We start from the raw sequence: 22415 nt of genomic DNA, 5'->3' as shown, positions 1-22415 counted from the left end.
ACGACTTTCACTTAGTGGAGGAGAGTTTTGTCGGTGCTTGTCTACGTGCTGACAGATATCCACTTGGACACAGACCAGTTCCACATACTCTAGACGTTTACTGTTATTCAAGATTTGCCACGTCTGGAGCAAGTGCCGGTAGAACAATCAGAAGGCTAATCCTACCTGCAGCTCATAACAGCCTCAACCTAACGACCTTCAGGCAGGAGTGATTGCAGTGTGCAGAACAGCATCTGCCGAAGCGTGCAAAGGCACCGCATGAATTTCAAGCCTTTAAGGACAAGCCTGTGAGTGCTGGGTGATGCATCACATTCACAAATTGTGCTTTGCGTAACCGCAAGCGAGAGTGAGAGTCTATGCTTGGCTTCTGAAAAGGTCAGAATGACTAATCTGCATCTTTTTTTTTTCGCTAAAAACAACGTGGCTCGCACTCACCCCCGGCGCAGGCAGCGTGCGTAGTCGACCATGGCTCCCTTGTGTTCGAGGTCGCAGTCGACACGCAGAGGGAAGGACCAGCGGTAGTGCAACTCGACGTACACCAGCACCGCGCAGCTGGCTGCCAGTGTGGCCAACAACAGGAGCGCCACTAGCGCGCACAGCAGCGGTTCGCGTACGGAACGCTTCAGCTGGCCGGAGGAAGAGCAGGAAGAGGACTCCTCAGGGATGGTGAGCAGCTGCAGGGAGCCCTCCTTGAGGGCTCCGTTCTTCTGCTTGCTGCCATTCACGGCTCCCGGAAAGTACGTGAACGTGGCAGATGCCATTGTCTTCGACGCGCGTCGTGTGTAAGAACTGCAAGGGCGAGAAAGCGAAGAAATACGGAGGTAACAGAAAATCAGGCAACCTGGAACACCACCATTTTCAGGCGATCTTAAAACGAGAAGAAAGGTCACGAAGAGGACTTGTTGGTTCTCATCGAGCTCTGAAACTGCAGTGTGCTTGTGACAAGAAATCTTCACATGAAAATCCGCGCGTAAAAAACTGATGTAGCTCTTCAAACTCTATTAGAGAGCAAGAATGCTCCTCGCTTTTGATGATTTCGAGAAAGAAAAGGGGAATTTAAAGCCAGGTAAGTGGGGAAAATTAAGTGCTCTATTCGGTGGTATGCTTGAACCAAAGCGAACCGGTAATGGGAAAAATAAAACAGCGGTTGTAGCCTCCCTCCTGATGGAAGCGCAGTGCGGTGTGTAGCAATGAATAGCAGAACATAACCCAGTGAATGTTCAACCATGCGTTTGCTTCCTTGAACCTTTGGCCACTTCTCGCCACCGCGTGCCTCAGTGCTTACTCCCTAAAATGTTTTATTTCACCTTTGAGTTTCCTTGCATGTTAGCAGCCTTCTGGGAATGACGCATATAATTCAACCGGCGCTTGTATACAATAGAAATTTATTTTTAAGAATCATAGCTCTCCAAGTAGAAGGGCTTGGTCAGTAAGAAGTCTCATCAAGATCTCTCTCAAGCGAAAAATTCTCTTCAGTGCATATCATGTTCACATCATTCATCACTGCTGCCTGCTTACTCTGTACCGGCCCGATATTGCGTCACATTTGTTCATGTACACTTTGTCTTGTCACAGACAACTATTCAGCTTACACGTCTTCCTTTTGTGTATCTGAGAAGAAAAATCGCTTGTGAGTAAGCATTATGTCATGTTATCGTGCGCCAGCTTTGAGGCGTTCTTATAGGGGTAAGGAGGTGCTGACGGCCCACCAAAAACCAGACGAGAATAACCTATCCCTTGATTTACGCACAACAGTCAATCTAAAGTGACACTGTCACCAATAAAGGCTGCATTACAAGGTAAAAAGATCAAGAAACCAAAAACAGGGGTCACCACCATTGGCTGACTTTGCAAGTAAACTGCATGTTTCGAACCCCTTTATGACGCGAATCCCGGAGGCTGTGCTACACCACCGATTTACTTCAAAAAGAAGGCAACCAGTACTTCTCGGTGGGGACGTCACCAGTGTGAATCAATTGGCGGGGAAAATTTTTATGTAAACTTTCTCAGTCATAATCGGCTTCATTGCTACCGGACAGACGTCACTATGCAGAGAAAGAGCCAGCAAATGAATTTTTACTCAGAACAATATTTATAGATGGACTTGGAGCTAGCCTTAGTGTTCCTTTAGCCTTAAATGGCAGGCAGCAACGATATTGAAAGACGAAAAAATTGTACACCCAATGAAGCCAGTCTCCTGAACCTTTATTCGACACATCCTGCACGGTGTCTTGGGCACTGACATATCTTCAGAACTTCTACTTGCCTCGGAATTTCATCGTAAACTCTCTATGCCCCCCCCCCTCCAAAAAAAAAGAAGTAGATACGATCGGATTGAGTGAAAGTCGAAACTACTACAAATAATGCACCTAAACAGAGCAGCGCCAGTTTAGAATCAACCAACGCGAAAAAAAAAAGCTAATGCGCGTCCAGTAGGCGAGAGAGAGGAATAGAGACCTCAGAGCAGCCCCGCTACGTTCTGCAGAGACAATCGCCTTGAATAGCCCAGTTTACGGTCGCTGTAAAGGGCCGGGATAACGTTATCTCGAGGAAGCAGGCTCTCTTGTTATGAACCTATTGTCTCACGGAAATGCATATCCTGCCATTTCCTTGGTGTTTAGCACGCGGCAGGGTGTCAATGCCCATAACGAGCAAGAATGGCGAACTTGAAGCAACCGGTACTCGTGAGTATTGCCTTCTGCTGTGCCAGTACTAGTTAAGCCCGTTACCACCATGCATACTTCGACGTCAGCATGTAAGTCCAGCTTCAGACACAAAATGCAGTTGGGAACCAAGCGCTAATGGCACCTAAAAGGCCATTGACTGCAAGTTTTTTCAAACATTCGCTTCTCGAACACTTCCAGCGAATGTACAAAAATGGAAGCACAAAAGTGTGGTCCAGAAACGTAGATTTGGTCACCTGTTCGAAGTGCAGTGCAGCTGTAACGCTGACGGTACTAAGCTTGGACAATTTGAAAAAAAAAAATGAAGCTGCAGAAAGATGCGTCTATTCTCAGTGTTCGAAAGCCAAAGGTGAAAAGCACCTTTCGGGCCCAAAGTAACAAAACTATCATTTCCAACTGCAGCAGCGATGAGAAATTCTGGAAAAGAAGTGACCCCGTTGGCGCGATTCTTTTGACAGGTTTCAGAAAGCCTTCCGGGCGAATATCGGTGGTCAAACATCGACCAGACCATTTAACGGGGCTAATTAAGAAAACTAACTTCCCACAATCAGAAAACTACGGCCACTACATGTTGCGAAAACTGTACGCAGTGACGATGAATTAACTACAAAGCTCACGCACAGAGCGACTAAAGAGTAAAACACTCGCTCACCTGGCCAGGTCTGAATCCAAGAGTGAGAATCGTCGAGTGCGTACCACAGATGATAGATAAGCCCACTCTTGCGTCAAAGCCGAGCTGTATGACGACGCTTTCGGACTGCCAAGATAACGCTCGCGTGTTTGCTGTGAAACCGGACGGACTCGGTGTGCCAGCATCGCCAGGAGTGGACGCGGCTGTCAAGCTTGCCTATGCATGTCTCTTCTAATGACAGTGCATCATCGGGGAAGCATTCAGTGAACACTATCTTATGGCATCATGGAATGGATAGAGTAAGCCTCGTGGCGTCGCTGCGACTACAAACGCTAGGCCTTTTGGTGATTGCAGTCTCAAGCCAAATTTGTAATTCGTGCTTTGTAATGCGACATCGCTAAGCCTATCGTACGGCGGAAAACCCGGCGTCATTCCGGCGGCAGCGTTGTGTCGAGAAACTAACGTCACGCGTGATGTCCCGGGTGGATGTCTGGAATGAAAATAATTTACAAGAGAACTTCTAAGGGGGATTAAAGGTCGGCGTATGTTTCGAACGATATTATTTTATGCAGTAATTGATATTACTTTAAGCAAACGTAGGCACGTTGACTTCGCTGAGGCACAAGGTGCGTATGTGAGGGGGGGGGGGGGGGGGGTGGTTGAGGGTGAAGTGTTAGGGAAGAAACCATCGATAAGCGCCGTCTGAAAAACTTGTTGCGCTGAACAAGCGCACGAAGAAAAACCTGAGATTCTATAGCTCTGCATTGTTGAAGCTTAGCAGCTAAGTGGTTGACTCAGAGATGTTGCACTATACCACATACCTAAAAAAAGTCTTGAAAAGCTCAGCTTTTTCTTGCAGATGAATGGCCAGAGAGAAAGGACTTCCTTCGCCCCATGCTGTCGTTACACGTGCGACGGAGGGTACATGTTCAGAAAGAATTTTTGAAGGGTTGGGTTACTTGATCCAATGTATTTTCTGCATATCATGTACAGTGTCACCCTACCCCTCTCCTTTCTTTCTATCGCTACCCTCTTCCTTTCTCTCTTTCTCTCCTCTCGCTGTCCCTTTTATTCCCGCTCGCCGCAGCTCAGGTGCTTCAAGATTCAATATCAGTTGCCGCGGCTAACGAGAGCTTTTCCTTCCGGTTTTATTTTAATATGAATAAACCAGCAATAACAACTACGAATGGGTAAAAAAGAAATCTAGGTATGATTTCTTCATGCACGCGAAGAGAATCATGCTTACGTCCTGTAGTCGGAAAATAGCTTTTCTCATTTATGTTACGAGTGCGGCTCTCGTTATACGGTTCCCTTGCCTTTGTTCTTTGCTTCTGAAGTAGTGAGACGTGAGCCTATGCTCACGTATAAATTATACCTGGGCTGCTGGGCACGCTACAGACGGCAGCGTCACCTCATCTTCGTGACGTTAGGGCGTGAAGTATTCCTGTGAAGGAATACGTTTCCGATTTGGGGTTTGGGGGCGATATTGCCTGGTTGCACCATATGACAGAATATACCCTGATAGATAAAGTACCTCAGAAGGCTAGGAAATAAGAGGACAGTGTCAACGCCGCCTCGTAGGTAAGATGATTGTGCATTTTGAAAGAACAAAAGAGCGCTACTAAAGCGAAGGATCAGGGAAACGAAAGACACGTACAAGTGCTGAACTAACAGCTGGCTTTTTTAATTTGGGAAAAAGAAGCCGGATATATAACCAGCTCGGGACGAGCTCATGTCGTCTTCAAAAAATAAAAAAAAATTAAAATGATAACTCAAATGCTGATTCGTAAACACCTACAGGCGTCTATCTCGTTCCAAAAGTCCTATCTCGCACTTTTTCAAGGCCACGGAAGGGCTGTTCACACACACGCGTGTGCTTCTTGGAAGATGTGATACGCCTCTACTATTTATTTCCCACCCAAGTTGGTCTTTGTGGCGATAAAACATTGTTGTCGAAATAGGGAGTGCACTGGCAGGTTTTGCAATGTATGATCACCTTCGAGGAACCGGATCCTCCCAACCTGTCAGAACACGAAAAATCATGGACACGAAAAAATATTTAAACTTAGTGAAAGCTAAACATCAGTGCCCCCTGGCATCTATAATTCCCTCCGTCTTGATTTCACACTTCAATCGTATCCCATGGCCACTGTTCACTGGTAGGTGGTACGTGGGGTTTAACGTCAAGAAGCGCAACTCATCAGAGAGGAGGGATGCGGTAGTGGAGGACACTGAGTTATTGACGTGCGCTGGCGCCCGCAGAGCACAGGCGTTTTTGATTTTCACCTCCGTCGAAATACGGCCTTCGTGGCCGGTACGCTGTAATTCGAGCCCGCAACCGTTGGCTCCGTAGCTGAACACCGTAGCCACTGAGCCACCGCAACAAATCCACTTAACGCGTGTAGCATACTCCGCGTCTGTACACGCACGCATTCAAATTGGTGCTCTCAATCCGTTTGACGGTGTAACAGATACTACGCCACTAGGAAGTTAAAAACATTCGTGCTCCATTGGCACACAAAGTGCTAGGGTATACGCTGCTTACCCTCACCAACTGTCGCCTTCACAATGAAAGCGCTCCAAATGCAAGCTCTCCGACCTTCTTCTGGTGTTAGGCGTGCGAAACAACGTCATGGTCCTTCCCATAAAGAGATTCTACGGGGAAAAAAATAAAGGAAGGAGGGAGGGAAAAAACGAAAGGACTCGTGCTTCACATCCAACATACACTTCGGCGCCTATATTGTGAATTACTGCAGTCATCGCCGGCTGGCGGTCCGGGCAGGAGCACGGCCCTAGGGAAACAGATGTAAGCAAAACTTTTCGAAATAATTGCCACGAAATAGCTTCACGGTGCACTTATCAGAGTGGCCATTCGTTATACAAGTGGTGAGCACTTTTAAGGCTATGGAAAAGTGTTTAACGTGATTTTAAAGCTGATATTTTTATAACTTCACATAAACGCCCGTTTTTTTTTTTTTGCCGGACGTACAGCCGTTTTCAAAACAAAAGGAAACAAAGTTTGTGCGCACGTTAATAGATTATTGCATAACTATCCGTGACAATCACAGTATTTTTCTGTTTTCTAACTAATTTTCTCTTTGGTGTGTGCCATCCAAATGTCAATCTGAAATTTAAAAGAGAAATCACAAAGTTCTCAATTTTTAGCAAACATATTTGTTCCCTCTGGTGTTATCACGACTGTACATACATCCTACAAGGTCTAGGTACTGGATTAGTCTGGCATGCATGGTGCCTCGTGTGCTGCGTTTTCTCGCAAATACAATCGTTCAAACAAAACAGTCTACATAATAAGCTCACCGCGCACCGTAGAGACAACGGCCACGCTGACACACCCGGCTACTTCCGGCGTCAGTGAGCGCCCTTTACTACTTCCGGCGCATATAATAATAATAATAATTGGTTTTGGGGGAAAGGAAATGGCGCAGTATCTGTCTCATATATCGTTGGACACCTGAACCGCGCCGTAAGGGAAGGGATAGGGAAGGGAGTGAAAGAAGAGAGGAAGAAGGAGGTGCCGTAGTGGAGGGCTCCGGAATAATTTCGACCACCTGGGGATCTTTAACGTGCACTGACATCGCACAGCACACGGGTGCCTTAACGTTTTTCCTCCATAAAAACGCAGCCGCCGCGGTCGGGTTAGAACCCGGGAACTCCGGATCAGTAGTCGAGCGCCCTAACCACTGAGCCACCGCGGCGGGGCCCGGCGCATATAGCCGAGTTGTTTTCGGCATCCGGCTCGTTTTCCATGCATAATTCCAGCTTAGATGTCTCGAACTTAAATGTCGATTCAGAAATGTTAATAACTGAGTCCACCTACGTTGTTGAATGCCTCTTGTTCCACCATATAATATTGGCTCCAAGAGATACAAGTGGAAAAGATAACTATTTAAGAAAAACTAGCAAATAGTATTTTAATTACCTACTACCACGGACGTAATATCCTTCATACCGCGCAGTCCCCTTGCAGAGACCACATTCTCATCTCTTTCACAATTTTTTGAAGAAAATGTATACAGATTACAAACACCCGGCACAATTGGTTGAATTATCATCAGATGCCTTAACAGCCTCTGCGGCTCTGTTGGATTTTCATCCATTCAATCAGAAAGTGATATCATAAAGTAGAAAGTAGACAGACTTACGTCGTCAGGAGGGCTGTCCATATGCTTCTAATGTGCTCTGCATAGCAGTCTTTTGTTCGTTTTGACGCACATGCACGCTCCAGTGGTATCATAGGTCGTCTATGGAAAGTTTTCCATTTTCAAGCAGAATTTGTTCCCCGATTATCTTACCGTTCTTCGCACTTTCCCATGAACCCTTCCTACAAAGTAATGCAGGTTTCAGAAATGCTCCATTTGCAGGCATCTATCTTTCTTTCTTCTTAGAGACGAGCTAAAGTTACCTCTGTCCTGCAGTAAACTTGACCTTGTTGAGAATGTTGATGGTGGTGATGAACCAGAAACTCAGTGGCATAAACACTCCAAGATCTCATGATGACTTCCATGTACACAGGCGACGCTTCACCCCAGATGACATCGGTGAACGTTCGGCCTTCGATTTGCGACTACCATCACAGGCAATTGGTGAAATTGACAAAGCCGCATGGCCACAACTAAACTTCGGTTCGGTTTGAAGCTTACTTAAGTTTCTATTTCCTTTTTTCTTTTTTCTTCTGGCAACAGCTCGATAAAAGGCCCCGCCTCCTTTAGCAGGAAAGCGGCAGTTGCACAGCGTTACAAAAAGTTAGAAAAGAAGGACGACGGTGGTTATACAGCATTCCACAAAAGTACAATTGAAGATTCCTATCTCCTTAAGGACAAAGTAATACAGAAGCTAAGCGAATTGCAGTAGTCACCTGAGAAAATGTAAGTAATAAAGAAATTCACAGGACACGCAGTCACATCATGGAATATTGGCAAAATAATGTGGGATGCGAGCAAAAGGTCACGGATAATCATTGGGAAAACACAATGCAAATAACGTCGCAAGCAATGAAAAAATAAGAAATTCTCAGGAAACATTTTTACTCACAGTAATCCCGAATTACGGGTTTTTATTAGCAAGATATTTCAAAATTGCCCTAGCTTAATCTGCTAAGCAAAACTGATAGGTTATAAAATAGCCAAACCAAATTTCTCTGCGTCTTGGGTCCCGGCAGCCAGTGTTTTTTTTTTTAAGCCTGCTTAATTGTTTATGTAACGGTCATTCCGAATGACTGAATGAAAAAATGATTCAAGAACGCAGTCACTTCAAGAGGACTTCAAGAGGACTTCGGTCTGCCTTCTACACTTGCAATGATTGTCTATTGGGTGTACATCCACTCCACACCTACAAAGCCCCCGAAGCACCAGCAGTACATAATCAGAATATCGTTGTGACTGCTTATCGTCACCCGACTTGTTTGCTGACCCAGAAGCGATGAGACAGACTTCCTGGAACTAGCGCTGGACATCAGGGCTCCCTTTCCCGCAGGTGAGCATGCGCGGTGGGACAGTTATCTCTACTGCGGTGTCTCTGCCATGCTCACGAGCACCTCACGATTCCTAAAATTGCGAAGGCCGACATATCACCAGCGATCATCATGCAGAATACCCTCGTGCGCAAACGATGACTACCCATATCAAAGCTCCGTGTACACGGATGGTTTTAGTTAATGCGCCAGCATCTCTACTACATTCTTCGTATAGGAAAAAAATTAATGTGTAACCTAGGCTACCCCTTAGTTAAAAGATTCGAGGAGAAGAGCAACTGGTCGCCAGTCTCCCGAGGAAGCGGTGACTTTTTGTGCGTGTGAGTGAATGCTAGTGAGTGTGAGTGTGAGTGAGTAAGTGAGTGAGTGAGTGAGTGAGTGAGTGAGTGAGTGAGTGAGTGAGTGAGTGAGTGAGTGAGTGAGTGAGTGAGTGAGTGAGTGAGTGAGTGTGAAGCTTCCACCTCTCAGCGCCCCGGCGGATGGAGCACCCTCCGGTGTGTGCACCTCTGGGAAACTGCCACATTCTCATTAGACATCAGCTACTCGAAGTCCCAGGGTGGGCTCCGCATAACTGTTCGCGCCGTAGAAGATGTACACTATCTTTTATTTATTTATTTATTCAATAAATTCCTAAAAGACCTCATGAGGGTATTACATAGGGGGGAGCATTGACACACAAGAATGCAAAACAAAAAAAAATGTGCAAGCGCCAAGGTACAATACACAAATACAGAACAAAGCACAAGTAGAAAACAAAAAAAACAGTAATATACATTACAATTCACACGAAAAGAGAACAGAGAGTGCATTAGAGCCTTAACATAACCGCAAAATAACAATACAGCTGAATGCAGCATATGGTACAATCAATGAGTAATGCTAGACAGACATTTGGGTTAGTAGATCCTCAAACTTGTTAAGGTTCCTTTCTGAAGCGATGTGTGATGGTAGATTGTTCCAGTCTACTATAGTACCAGGTATGAAAGAGTTCACAAAAGAAAAAGTACCGCATGATATGGGTTTAACTTACAGCGGGTGGTCGCGATCAATTCGGATTTGACCCCCTGAGGCAACGGCCGAAATAAACAGATTAAGCGCCAGTGTTTGCTGGTACGCTGCAATCATCTCCTCGCTTCCTCTTTCGTTACTGGCGGGATGTACCATTGCTGTGCGCTACTGCCAGCGCACATCAATGGTACTTCCCGCCAGTAACGAAAGAGAAAGTAAAGATGCCTTAGGAGCAACGCAAAAGGGAAAAGCAGTTAGAGGGGGTCAGGTGTCAGCAGATCTGTGGAAGGATGGAGGGGAGATCATGCTAGAAAAATTAGCCACCCTGTATACGAAATGCCTTATGATCTCGAGAGTGCCATAAGCTTGGAAAAACGCGAACAGCATCTTAATTCATCAGAAAGAAGATATCCAGGGCATGAAAAATTACAGATCGATCAGCTTACTATCCGTTGCCTACAACGTATTTACTAAGGTAATCGCTAATAGAGTCAGGGCAACCTCAGACTTTAATCAACCAAATGGTCAGGCAGGTTTTCGTAAAGGATATTCCACAATAGATCATATTCACACTATCAATCAGGTGATAGAGAAATGCGCAGAATATAACCAACCTCTATATATAGCCTTCATTGATTACGAGGAAGAATTCGACTCAGTGGAAACCTCAGCAGTCATACAGACATTGCGTAATCAGGGTGTTGAACAGCCTTATGTGAAAATACTGGAAGATATCTAAAGCAACTTCACAGCTACTATAGTTCTCCATAAAGTCAGAAATAAAATTCCAATAAGGAAGGGTATCAGGTACGGTGAGGCGATCTCGCCAATGCTATTCACCGCTTGTTTACAGGAGGTATTCCGAGGCCTAAATTGGGAACAGTTGAGAATAACAATTAGTGGAGAATACCTAAGTAATCTCCCATCCGCTGATGACGTTGCCTTGCTAAGCCACTCAGGAGATGAACTGCAAAGTATGATCAATGAGTTGGACAGGCAGAGCAGATTGGTATAGGCCTTAAAATTAATACGCAGAAAACCAAAGTAATGTTCAACAGTCTCCCAAGCGAATCGCAGCTCACAGTTGGCAGCAAGGTGCTGGAAGGGGCAAGAGAATACGTCCACTTAGTTCAGATAGTGACGGCTGATCGGGCTCATGAAAAGGAAATAACTAGAAGAATAAAAATGGAGCGGAGCGCATATGACAGGTTCTCTCATAATATGAATGGCAGTTTACATATATCTATTAAGACAGAAGTACAGAACAGCGGTATCTTACCGGTACTCTCCTACGGGGCAGAAACGTGGAGGCTAACGAAAAGGGTTCAGCTTAACTAAAAGACAACACAGCGAGCTATGGAAAGAAAAGTGATAGGTGTAACGTTAAGAGACCGGAAGCGGGCCGAGTGGGTGAAAGAACAAACACGGGTTAATGACATCCTAGTCGAAATCAATAGAAAGAAATGGGCTTGGGCAGGGCATATAGTGATCGAAAACAAGATAATTGCTGGTCCTTAAGGGTAACGGAGTGAATTCGAAAAGCAGGCAAGCCTAGCTGGGTGCGACCGAAAGTTCGGTGGGCGGATGAGATTAGTCTGTCGGATATGATTGCCGCAGCTGGCACAGGACTGTGTTAATTGGAGTGATATAGGAAAGGCCTTTACCCTGCAGTGGACATAGGTTGATGATGATAATGTAATCACCTAAAAAAAGCGGAAATGCTTGGTTATTGTCTTGAAACCCTCCAAATTTTACGTGGAGCCATTCCCAACTGCATCAATATAACTTAGTGGCTTGAGCGTCCGTCTTGTATCCGGGAGCTGAGCACGGAGCTAAATCACGGGAGCTCAAATTTTGGCGCCGCGTCTGCTAGCATGCGCGAATACAGCGACTTCTCTTGACATTCTTCGAGAAGCTGGGGCTTTTCTAATAGGCTGACCATTCCTTGTAATCAGGTTTACATCTCAGGTCATTGTGTGGCGATAAAAGAGACTGCTATGTTGCCTGATCACATCCCATGCCACAGTGTCCACAAAAAGCGTTTTCCGAGCAACATTGTGCCGATTGTGCACTTGACCGCTTACGGAAGCCAAGTTTCCATTATCTAATAACCTGACTACGTATTCCTCCATTCGTGCAACGTATTAAGCACCTGCTCAGATAACGGTGCAAAAACTAATTCTATACTTGGTACGATTAACGAAAACGTTGGATGCTTTATACACATTGTGGCTTCCAATTTCTTCGACTTAGTAAGCCACAACCGCAAAACAAGTATTTCAAGTTCAAGCATACAGGCTTAAACTATTTCATATAAACAAGAAGCCGGTCCAGTTTTCTACACTCCTCTCTTTAAATCCTTTATCGCCCTTTATCTTGTGTAGTGTAGCCTTGTTAGCACAAACACATTTCTATTCTGTCCATGTCCTTCTCCTTCCGTATTTAAAATTAGTTTTCGAAGTAAAATAATTTCGCCACTGGAACAGTTCGATTTCGTTCAAGTTTTTATCTGGTTCTGATCTCTTGGAGACGCATCCAACTCTTCGGCTTACGTAATACCAGAAAGGCTTTTACTGTTTAAGACGGCTTTACTGAGTCATGTGGCTCTCTTATAACAATCCATATTATTCTATGACATTATCCTGTGCACGCAGCTACTTCTCAGCGCGTATTTCTGTTAGGTTTTTTCGTTGACGGGAACCTCGTAGAATTCGTCATGACGCCTTGCTATGCATCCCTCCATTGGTAAAAAGTATCAGAAGGCTGTTGTGGCAGAGTGTTCAGTATAAGGATACACTTGATAAGGGGAACAAGAGGTTTGGCACTCTTTATCATATTTTGCGTGAAATTCACTGTCGCCTAGAGCGGCGCGACGAATTTACACTGTCGCAGAGCTTCAGCTGACGGAACTGACGGCGGAGATACTGCAAAGATGTACCTTGCTTGTCGCGCATTTGCATGAACTGGTGATGACGAGAATAGTGTGCCACGACCTCACTGCAACGCGCCATCCGGAATCTTCCAAAGAAGTGCCTGCATCTGGGATTAAAACGCAAAATGTGAGCTTTATACTACCTCTTTATCCGTAATAAACTTAGGAAACACCGGTACTTCAATAAATGTTACGACATCTCGAACGAGCGATAGAACACGCCAGTTATGTTTTTTCTCTTCATCCCTTCCTTGCTTTCGCAGTGTCTATTTGCCTCTTCCCAAAGACTGCGCTAGAATGGTGCTTCTTGATCCTGCCTTAGTGAGTCGTCGAATTACTCGATCCCTCCTGTACATATGCAGGAAGCGAACAGCCACCGGAACCAAGGAACGCATGGCGGAATTTGTATTTTCAACTTTTTATAATGTGTGGCGTTGATCATTCTAAAATTATTTGCGTAATTAATTTATGGTTTAAAGATAATTGATTACACAGCACAAGAAAAACCAACCACACGGCGCCGATGGGATAGGAGCCCATGACCACCGAATTTTGCTTATGGTGCTCTACCAGCTGTACTACGGTGGCGGTTGACCAATCTCCTGCTTTCGAAATGTTGCGTGGAACATAACCTTGATGGTGTTCACCAGCACCACCCTCGTCCGTAGGATATAGGATAATCATAGGTATAAGAGTGGCGCCGGTGAACACAGTCAATGTTAGGTTACATGGAACATTGCTCCAGAGAAATATGCTTTAATCATCCTGATTCTTCTCTTCGCCTCGATGGCCAGACTTTTATGTGGACGCACCACGATTGCTCGTTGGATTTTTATCGTATCTCGGCAGCTGAGCAGCAGCATGCGGGTCCCATTCCATGCCGTTTCCGGGCTCACGTATGGATGGAGGGGCAACGCTAACTGCTCCAACCAACCCTCCGCGCTAGTACTTATGTCTCTGTTAAAGAACCACGGGCGAAATAAATATCCCCAGGCCTCCACTGTGCACTACTTAGTGGCCCAGGTACAGCTGCGACCCGCAAAAGAGTGTTAAAGATGAATGCAGGCTTTTGTGACGGAATCATCGCAATGAGTAGAAGACCGCCTTCTAGTGACCCAATTGTGTTTTATAAGGCCAGTCTTCATTCTGACAATGACACTGATGCGCTATCGCAGCTGCCCACTATTGTATGGGACGCATTGGGAAGGTAACCAGGCAGCAAAATATCTCCTCACTTTGTTCTGTGGGTCGCGCAAGAAACAAACACACACTGGACAAGGTAATGGAACTAAGGTGATCCATAAGGTGAAAGTTAACTTTTTCTTTTTTTCATACAAAGAGAGAAAACTGGCTTCGCAGTGAAAACTACGATAGTCTAAAGTTCTCTCTCTCCTTTCACCATTCGTTTCTTACCAGTCCCGCCGCAGTGGCTCAGTCGCTCGAGCGCACGACTGCTGACACCAAGGACACGAGTTCGACCCCGGCCATGGAGGCCGCGTTTCGATGGAGGTAGAACGCAAGGCGTCAGTGTTCTGTACAATGTCACTGCTATTTAAATAACCCCAGGTGGTCGGAATTGGTCCGGAGGCCTCCAGTTTGGCGTTTCTCATCGCACATGTCGCTTTGGGATGTTAATCCACAACTACATTTTTTGCATATTTTTCTTGTCACTATTGTAGCAAAGAAATTTAAACCAACGGGCACTTGTCAAAATCTTAGCACATAAGGTTTCCCGCACTTCGCCCACCTAAGTTCACCCACCATATGCATCAATTCTGTACAAAAGGATTTCTGAACGGGAAAAAGTTTATGAGTGCAATTTTTTCATATATATTGTAAGACTTCACTACAACAATCAATATATCCGCAAATCGCCCGTCGGCAGGCTTGCATTTTTTGCTGTTAAGGTTTTTGCTGTCGTCAAAAGCGTTCCTCGTTGGTTTTCTATGGCAGGCTTAACTGCTCGACGCGAGCGATAGAAACACTATAAAAGAAAGATTTTACTACATATCGAAAAAAACGGACCATTGCGTTCAATATATCTGTACCAGTACATTACAGTTTTTCAACATTCAAAATTTTTGTTCAAGAATGTTGGACATGCAGCAGCCAGGATAGAAACCGTAACTCGTACTGCTCTAGGTAACGAGACAACAAGAAATTTCACTACCGGCTCGAATACCTTAAACAATAAACCGGCGTCGACAGGGCTTAAATGCGTCTGTTTAGGTAAAAATTAGAGCAACACGACACAAGTACCTTCTCCTCTCTGTCTTCGTGTTTATATTGCGTTGCGCTGACTTTTTCTTAGCGATATGCGCACGCTTTACTACTGCGCGACAACTTTATCTGGCAGTGGAGCGAAAGCTACAGAGCCCCGCTCTCCCTTCCTACGCAGCGGAATATCATCGCCGCATGCACTTGTTAGTTTTCTCTTAAAAGTATTAGTGCGTTAGCACTAAATGGGTGACTAGCGAAAGGTCCGTGATGGGCGGATGAAGCCTCGGAGTAACTCGGGTAAGCTCGGGTTGGTTCGAAGGATTGTAGCGCTAGCTGCAGCCAATGGGAGGAGGGTGTCGCGCTAGCTGCATCCGAGTGGAGAGAGGGTGTGAAGATGAAGAGCGAGAAACGCGGTTGCGTGCGCATTCGGATGCCAGGAAGAAGAGGCGAAGCACGACGTCAGAATGCGGAAACCGATCAAGGGCAAGAAACGCGGAGAAGGGGAAAGAAGAGGCGAATGATGAAGTCGTCCGAAGAATATGCAGCAGAGAGGCAAGAACACAAGTAACACAAGTGGCGAAGTGACTGCAGAGACCGCCGAACATACATGGGAACGAAGTCGCGAATCACAACGAGTAGCTCAGGCGGCTTATCGCGAGAGGAAAGCCGATGAATGACTGCAAGAATATTTCGGTGCAACTGCAATTTTCAACCTTATGAAAATATAAACAAAGATAAACAACGCTAAACAAAGCAAACGTGCTAGCGCACCGAAGTCGAATTTAGCTTAACTGTTAATCGGGTCGATTTTTTGTCAATATTCTCTATTCAAGAACAGTTTCTAACACAACCGCCAGAAACCCGAAAAAACAGCTTCTTGATTTCAAAGATTTTGCTAGGCCACGGTCGCATCGCGCCCGATCCAGGTGGCTATGGCTAAAGGGCATTAGCTGCGGCTAGGCACGTCTTGTTTCAAGAGGCTTCCATAGATGGCGCCAGCTACACCAGCGATAGAGTGAAGCCACTGTGCAGATAGCAACGCTCAGGAGACCAGACGCACTGACGCGCGGCCGTGCGGCGTAACCGTGCCACAGTTGCGAACGCTCCTTCCCTATTCTTCATGGCCAATAAAACTGTCACCGAGTTTTGCCACACAGCAGGATTCGCATCCTTACATGCATCCACATCTATTTTGCTAACCCGACCGCGGCGGCTGCGTTTTTATGGAGGAAAAACGCTAAGGCGCCCGTGTGCTGTGCGATGTCAGCGCACGTTAAAGATCCCCAGGTGGTCGAAATTATTCCGGAGCCCTTCACTACGGTACCTCTCTCCCTTTCTTCTTTCACTCCCTCCTTTATCCCTTTCCTTACGGCGCGGTTCAGGTGTCCAACGATATATGACACAGATACTGCGCCATTTCCTTCCCCCCCCCAAAAAAAAGGCAATTATTATTATTTTTCTTTCTTTTTTTTCTTTTTGGAGGGAATGACGAGAGGAGGAGGTAAACTGGTTGGCCGTGCTTCAGAAAATATTTTCGTGTTTGCGGAGTATCGCGTATCGACTGGTAATAATGCCGACCTGTTTTCGCATCAGCAGATACCCAACATTAAATTAATCTTCATTCGCCGCATCTTAGCTAAATACGTGAGGTTGCAACAATACTGCAATCCTAACACTCTGGTTTGTCAACTCCAAACACATCAACGATTTATGCTACCGCTAAGTCAGATTAAGTACGTCGAAAATTTTCGGTCCTATTACTCTCCACTAATTCTAAGCAGAATGTTAATGCTGGTGCAGTGCTCAGAACTCCCTGGCCTTGTCTTACAAGCCTTCCTGTGGAAGCCGCCGCGGTGGCTGAGTGGTATTGGCGCTCTGTTGCTGGCCTGAAAGACGCGGGTTCGATCCCGGCCGCGGCGGTCGAATTTCGATGGAGGCGAAATTCTAGAGGCCCGTGTACTGTGCGATGTCAGTGCACGCTAAAGAACCCCAGGTGGTCAAAATTTCGGGACCTTTTCACTACAGCGTCCCTATAGCCTGAGCCGCTTTGCGACGATAAACCCCCATAAACTAAACAAAACCTTCATGTGGCGCAGGAGTGCTCCAAAAGCTGACGTGCACTTTGGAAAAAAATAAAATGGGAGGGGACACTTAAGCTCCGCCGTAAGGGTATGACGCTAAAGTGTTAATCGGTTAATGCCTATATACGCAGAATTAGTCGTTCCCTACTTAACATTCATAAATTCTTCGGAGTCCTCATACCACTCCTGGTGCAGAGGTGCAGCCGCTAAATGATGCGCCACTGCCCTGCGATGGCAGGTGCTTCCACCGGTGGGGCTTGTGCAACCCATGTCGCTCTTTCCGAGCAACCTCTCGTGATCAATAATTAATTCAACTGCCATCTGCCACGGGGAGCAGTTTTCTCACAATCCGGTCAGCATGTTGTGGATTCATACTTTTTTTTTGCGCTGTCAAGTATGAATCCACACCAACTAGCCCAACTTTCTGTTCTTATTAACAGCATGTTGTGATGAAGCCACAAGGTTACGTGACCTAAGTAGGTTGCCTCCTTGGTTGAAATCCCGGAGATTTTTCGTAGACTTTTCTCTCCCGGTCAGTGACGACGACGCCGAATTTTCTTCCATAATCCCTCCTTAACTCTATCGCGTTTGTAAATTCATGTTGTATTCTATTCTATTCTAACCTATTTTTTCTCCCCGGTGGTTCAGTGGTTTTGTCCTGCTACTGATACCAATGTTGCGTGATCGGATCCAGGTGGTGAAGGCCACAATTCTAGATTTGAAGGCGCAGCAACCATGGAGGGGGTGTCTTTGTAGAAAACGACTGTTATGCTACTCTCAGTATCTATGCTCTCATTATGTGAGTATGTTAAAAGTCTAATAGTTTCCCGCCTCTTTAGGAGCTTTCAAAAAGAGTGGATTCAAAGCAAGGATATTCTACTGCGGCAGTAAAAATAAAAAAATGAGCAGATTCACATGCATTTCGACGTGCGCATAAAACACTTTTGAGCACTTATATAGTGCTCTGAATAGTGCTACCAACAAACAGAACACACGCTTAAGCGACGAAGCGGCTCTAGTTTTTTCGTGAGCCTCGGCAAAGTTACAATTTCTTATGAACTGAACATACCTCAGCGAATGGCGAAAGGTTATAAATGGTTTAGTTTGGTTTATGCTGGTTTAACGTCCCAAAGCGACTCAGGCTATGAGGGATGCCGTAGTGAAGGACTCCGGAAATTTCGACCACCTGGGGTTCTTCAACGTGCAGTGGCATCGCACAGTACACGGGCCTCTAGAATTCCGCCTCCATCGAAATTCGACCGCAGCGGCCGGGATCGAACCCGCGTCTTTCGGGCCGGCAGCCGAGCGCCATAACCACTCAGCCACAGCGGCGGCAAAGGTTATAAATGCTGAAAGGGATATGTTCACCGCATATTTGCACCATAATTACATATCTTACATATAAGAAACAAATAGATCACGCAGTCTACACTCCAGGGCTCAGAAGGATATTGTGGCCCGACTCAGGCACAGTCAGCATGCGTGCAGCCGGCATGTATAGATCTGCATTTAGCAACTGCAGCAATTCATAGCAAACCTGGTTGTCCGGTCCGGTACATGTTCATACTTATAAAAGCATTGATAAGCGAATAAGCCATCACGATCTAAATTCTTTTTTTGCCACATACAGCTCATACTCGGAGCTTCTCGTTTAAAGGGCAGCCGAACCGCTTTTTGAGACTTCCACGATATCCCAGACAGGCACGTAGCAAGGATTTCTTTTTGGGGGTGGGGGGTGGGGCAACCGGACAAAATTTTCTTTTTTTAATGCTAAGAGAGAGAGAGGAGGATTTTTGCTAATGCAAGTCTGAATTAAATAAAGTTTATCTGGTGCGCATGTGAGGTACACCTCTCACTATGATGACTCACACAGACGAAATTTCATACTCGCCAACTGTTTAATACAGCATGGTCGCATACACACACGTGTCAATACAACATGGTCGCATAAGTACACGTGTCAATATACACTGCGATGACAAAAACGCTCAAGTAAGTACGGAAACGTCAACTACAAACCAGCGACAGAGAAACGGCAATGCAGAGTAACGGCGTTCTGCAGCGGCGGTATAGCCACTGACAGACAACCTTGCTAAAATCTTGAAGAGTGTATGAACATTCGCAAATAAGACTTTGTCGCCGTTCATTAACGCGTCAGTGGCGTAGCGCGCTGCCTGCTATACTCCTGTTGCTTCCCATTTTCCTTTCCACATCTGCCACTTTCTTCTTAGCGCAGGGATGCGCGTCGTCTGCATGTCGCGTATGTAAAATTCAAAGTCCGGCTGCACGGACTCAAAGTCTTCTTTAGAGACGTGTGTTGCCAGCAAAAACTGAGAACTACTAAAAGTTGCTCAGCGCTTTTCAAAGCGGCTCTGAAGAGAAGCTCTGGGATCGTCCATGTAAGGAACAAACGTCGCTCGCCTATAGTATTCCTCAATTGAAGTCGAAGAGTAATTAGCCCGATGCTTCCGAGTGCCAACCACTCATGGCATTTCCGAGCTTACGCCTAAATAAGCCGCTGTCTTTAGACGTACAGAGAATATTTTGTGAAACTCCTCAGAATTGGCACCCATTCTTTACAGCCTACACAAAGCGAGGTCTACTTAGTCTAACGCGATGTTCATGTCGACCGGCGTGTTCTGTAAATACTCAAACATGTGACGCCTTAGGCTTAAAAAACTGTCACAGACAGCTGACTCGGCGGACTCCATGTTTACGAGTGCGGTCATTTTTTTTAACTGGGAGCACCACTCTCTTTCACGCCTGCAATTCTGTGCCATTTCTCTTTAAGAATACCGTTTCGGTCTCCGTCTCTGCCAAACTAGATGTACAGCACGCACGTACTGCTTGTTAAGAAAACATATAAGAAACATGAAGAGCACAAAAAGGCGGCGACAGGAAACGCAGCGGCTTGACTTCGGGGAAAAAGGGAAGATCCCAACGCAGATAAGAGAAAAGAAGCCCGGGCTCTCTCGCGAGTAAACAGCTGCATCCGAAGGAACCTCAAAAAAACGCCGACGCAAGTGACGGGGTTTTTAATTGGCAGCGACACTAAGGGTAGCCACTGGGACAACATCACGGCCTACTCTGCAAGTTCGGGCCAGTGAGCGGATCCGGTCTCCGAGCCCGGAGGCGCCGGCCAAGATGAACATGGGGGGTCGGGATGCGGACAGTGCCAGGCAACGGCTAGGAGATTAAGAGCTTCGGTGTGTGTGTGTGAGTGCGTGAAAAGGACATCACTCGACGGAGCGGCCAGTGCGCAACGAAAGTGGTCAGAAGGAGACGTGTGTAATCTTGTCTGCTGAATATGCCCACGGTATTTGTTATCGTTCTTCAGTGTTGTCCCCGTGTGATTTATCCGCGGTTATCCAAACCCAAAATCTTGAAGTGAGTAAATTTAGTATTATCATTAGCACTGCTGTTTTCCGGAAGATAGCGGCCCGATTTGCGATCCCTTCCAAGCCTTGGCGAATGCCTGCGAATAGCTGTCAAGTGTGGGGATTGATTTGGCGGTGCTTTAGAAATCCGTGCAAGGTTTGCGGGACCTGAAAAAATCGGGAGGGATCGTTTGACTCCGCCAAATTTAATGCAGTCTTGTGCGAACCCTTCGAAATCTTGACTGTTCATCTACATATAAGGACTTTCCGGCTATATTTTGTGGGTGGGCCACCGGGATTTCGACGGGGGGTCAAGTCGATTTTGTCTCATCTCATGGCACACCCGGCCATGTCACCTGACAATTACCACCTGCCAGAGGCATGCTTAGGAGGAGGACTGTGATTTATGCTCTCGATGTTGGTAGGAGCGACACAGATATAAAGCCAAGCTTTATAATCAAGTCGAATGGACGTTCCCGTGCCCGCCTGGCCTACCTTTCGCTACGTGCCTGATCCCTGAGTTAAAGTCTACAGGGGGATCAAAATTAACCTTTACACATTTCTTAAAATCAGGCGCGGAGAGGTAGATGAAAAACACCTCTCCACGTAAGTTATTCGGCCAAGGGGACACTTCAGGTCACCCTCAGGTACCGGACTAATTCCAATGAACTTCATTAGTGGCTGTAGTGAGCGGGTATGCTTTTTAAAAAATTACAGACGATTACGATAGTCGGTGATGCGAAATTTGAGCGCAGCTCTTCACCCGCCACCTGCCACCGCTGCAGGTTGCGTGTTACGCTTCTAGTCACCCTCCGGGATCTTGCCGTGACAGATCGAGAACTCTGGCAGCTTTACATTTTTATTCTGAGCGCAACTGTTCGAAAATCTTATATGATATTTATTGCCCCGTGAGTTTATTGAGTATCACCAGACGCGGTTGACAGCATGGTGTAAGTGCTGCGACGCGGATGGGAGGCAGTATAGGCCGCCTTTGCAAGATGCAGCCCAGGTTGGGCGCAGGGCACTGCTAGCCACAACCTCCTAGCTCGGCATCACCTCAGGACAGTAGGGTTTGCTTTGTCCGATATGTATGTCGTTCTTCTTGGCATACGTGTATTGTTCGTGTAGTGTGCACTTCATTCTTGGGTTCACAATGTCTACAAGCTGATTTCACCGAGTGCATTTGGATTTGTAAGTGTGGGTTCAAGTGATATCTTCAGAGCCAGTAATATATGTAATCATAATGTGTTCTGATATGTAAGTGTATTTAGCCCTTGGCTTGAATCTCTATACGAATCATATTTACCGGGAGTCGAGTGTATTTAGATGTGTGTGTGTGTGTGTGTGTGTGTGTGTGTGTGTGTGTGTGTGTGTGTGTGTGTGTGTGTGTGTGTGTGTGTGTGTGTGTGTGTGTGTGTGTCCATGAGCGCGCGCGTGTGGTTTTCAGTGCGTGTTGTGTGAGCGATTTTTATGCGCACTTCTTTGATGATAGTGGCCTGGCATTTTTTTTGCGTGCCCGATGGTTGGGATATGTGTAACCGGCCGTTGAGGCTGAGAAACGCCAATATTAACTTAACAGTCTTAACCTTAATTCTGTTATCTGAATAACGTGGTGCTCAAGGAATTTCAGGATTGACTGCGCTGTACACTCACCTTCAGAACGACACCACCAGGAGGCATTACTGTATTACGCCTTGTGTTTAGAGGCTCACAAGCTCTTGGTCGTCACAACGCCATTCAGTTTTTCGGACAGGCGCCTCCACCAAAGCTTTATGGCTCCATCCTTCGTTCCTTGAGAAAATGGGCGAAAGTGAGCTTGCTAGTTTTAGTACGTCGCACTACTGTGCGCATATTTTGATTTCGGGCATAGGTACTTGTCTGAGCGAGAGAGAGAGAGAGAGAAAGACGAAATGAAAGGCAGGGAGGTTAACTAGGCAACGCAATGAAATTTGTCTGAAAGTTGCTTTGTGGTAGGCGGCCCATCTGCCCAC

The 22415-nt window shown here is 46.1% G+C and overlaps 2 protein-coding genes across 3 annotated transcripts in view; one reads left to right on the top strand and one right to left on the bottom strand.

Moving 5' to 3' along the window:
• Positions 1 to 22415, bottom strand: part of LOC144121554 (lysosomal alpha-glucosidase-like) — a 101700-nt gene that overhangs the window by 36032 nt on the left and 43253 nt on the right. Inside the window, exons 1-2 of one of the 2 annotated variants that reach the window (XM_077654826.1) lie at positions 3337 to 3515; positions 436 to 789 (exon numbers count right to left, since the gene is read on the bottom strand). In XM_077654826.1, the coding sequence (XP_077510952.1) occupies positions 436 to 789; positions 3337 to 3500 (518 nt within the window). In that variant the 5' untranslated portion in view covers positions 3501 to 3515. Of the gene's footprint in view, positions 1 to 435; positions 790 to 3336; positions 3516 to 22415 lie in introns of those variants that run through there. The other variant, XM_077654827.1, reaches the window with a different exon arrangement.
• The window catches only part of LOC144121556 (aldehyde dehydrogenase, cytosolic 1-like), a 77643-nt gene continuing 57851 nt past the window's right edge, over positions 2624 to 22415 (top strand). Inside the window, exon 1 of the mRNA XM_077654828.1 lies at positions 2624 to 2684. Coding sequence (XP_077510954.1) covers positions 2639 to 2684 — 46 coding nt within the window. The 5' untranslated portion in view covers positions 2624 to 2638. The remainder of the gene's footprint in view (positions 2685 to 22415) is intronic.

This window comes from Amblyomma americanum, chromosome 2 (assembly GCF_052857255.1).
Source record: "Amblyomma americanum isolate KBUSLIRL-KWMA chromosome 2, ASM5285725v1, whole genome shotgun sequence".
NCBI lineage: Eukaryota > Metazoa > Arthropoda > Arachnida > Ixodida > Ixodidae > Amblyomma > Amblyomma americanum.
This window is presented reverse-complemented; position numbering and strand designations above follow the sequence as displayed.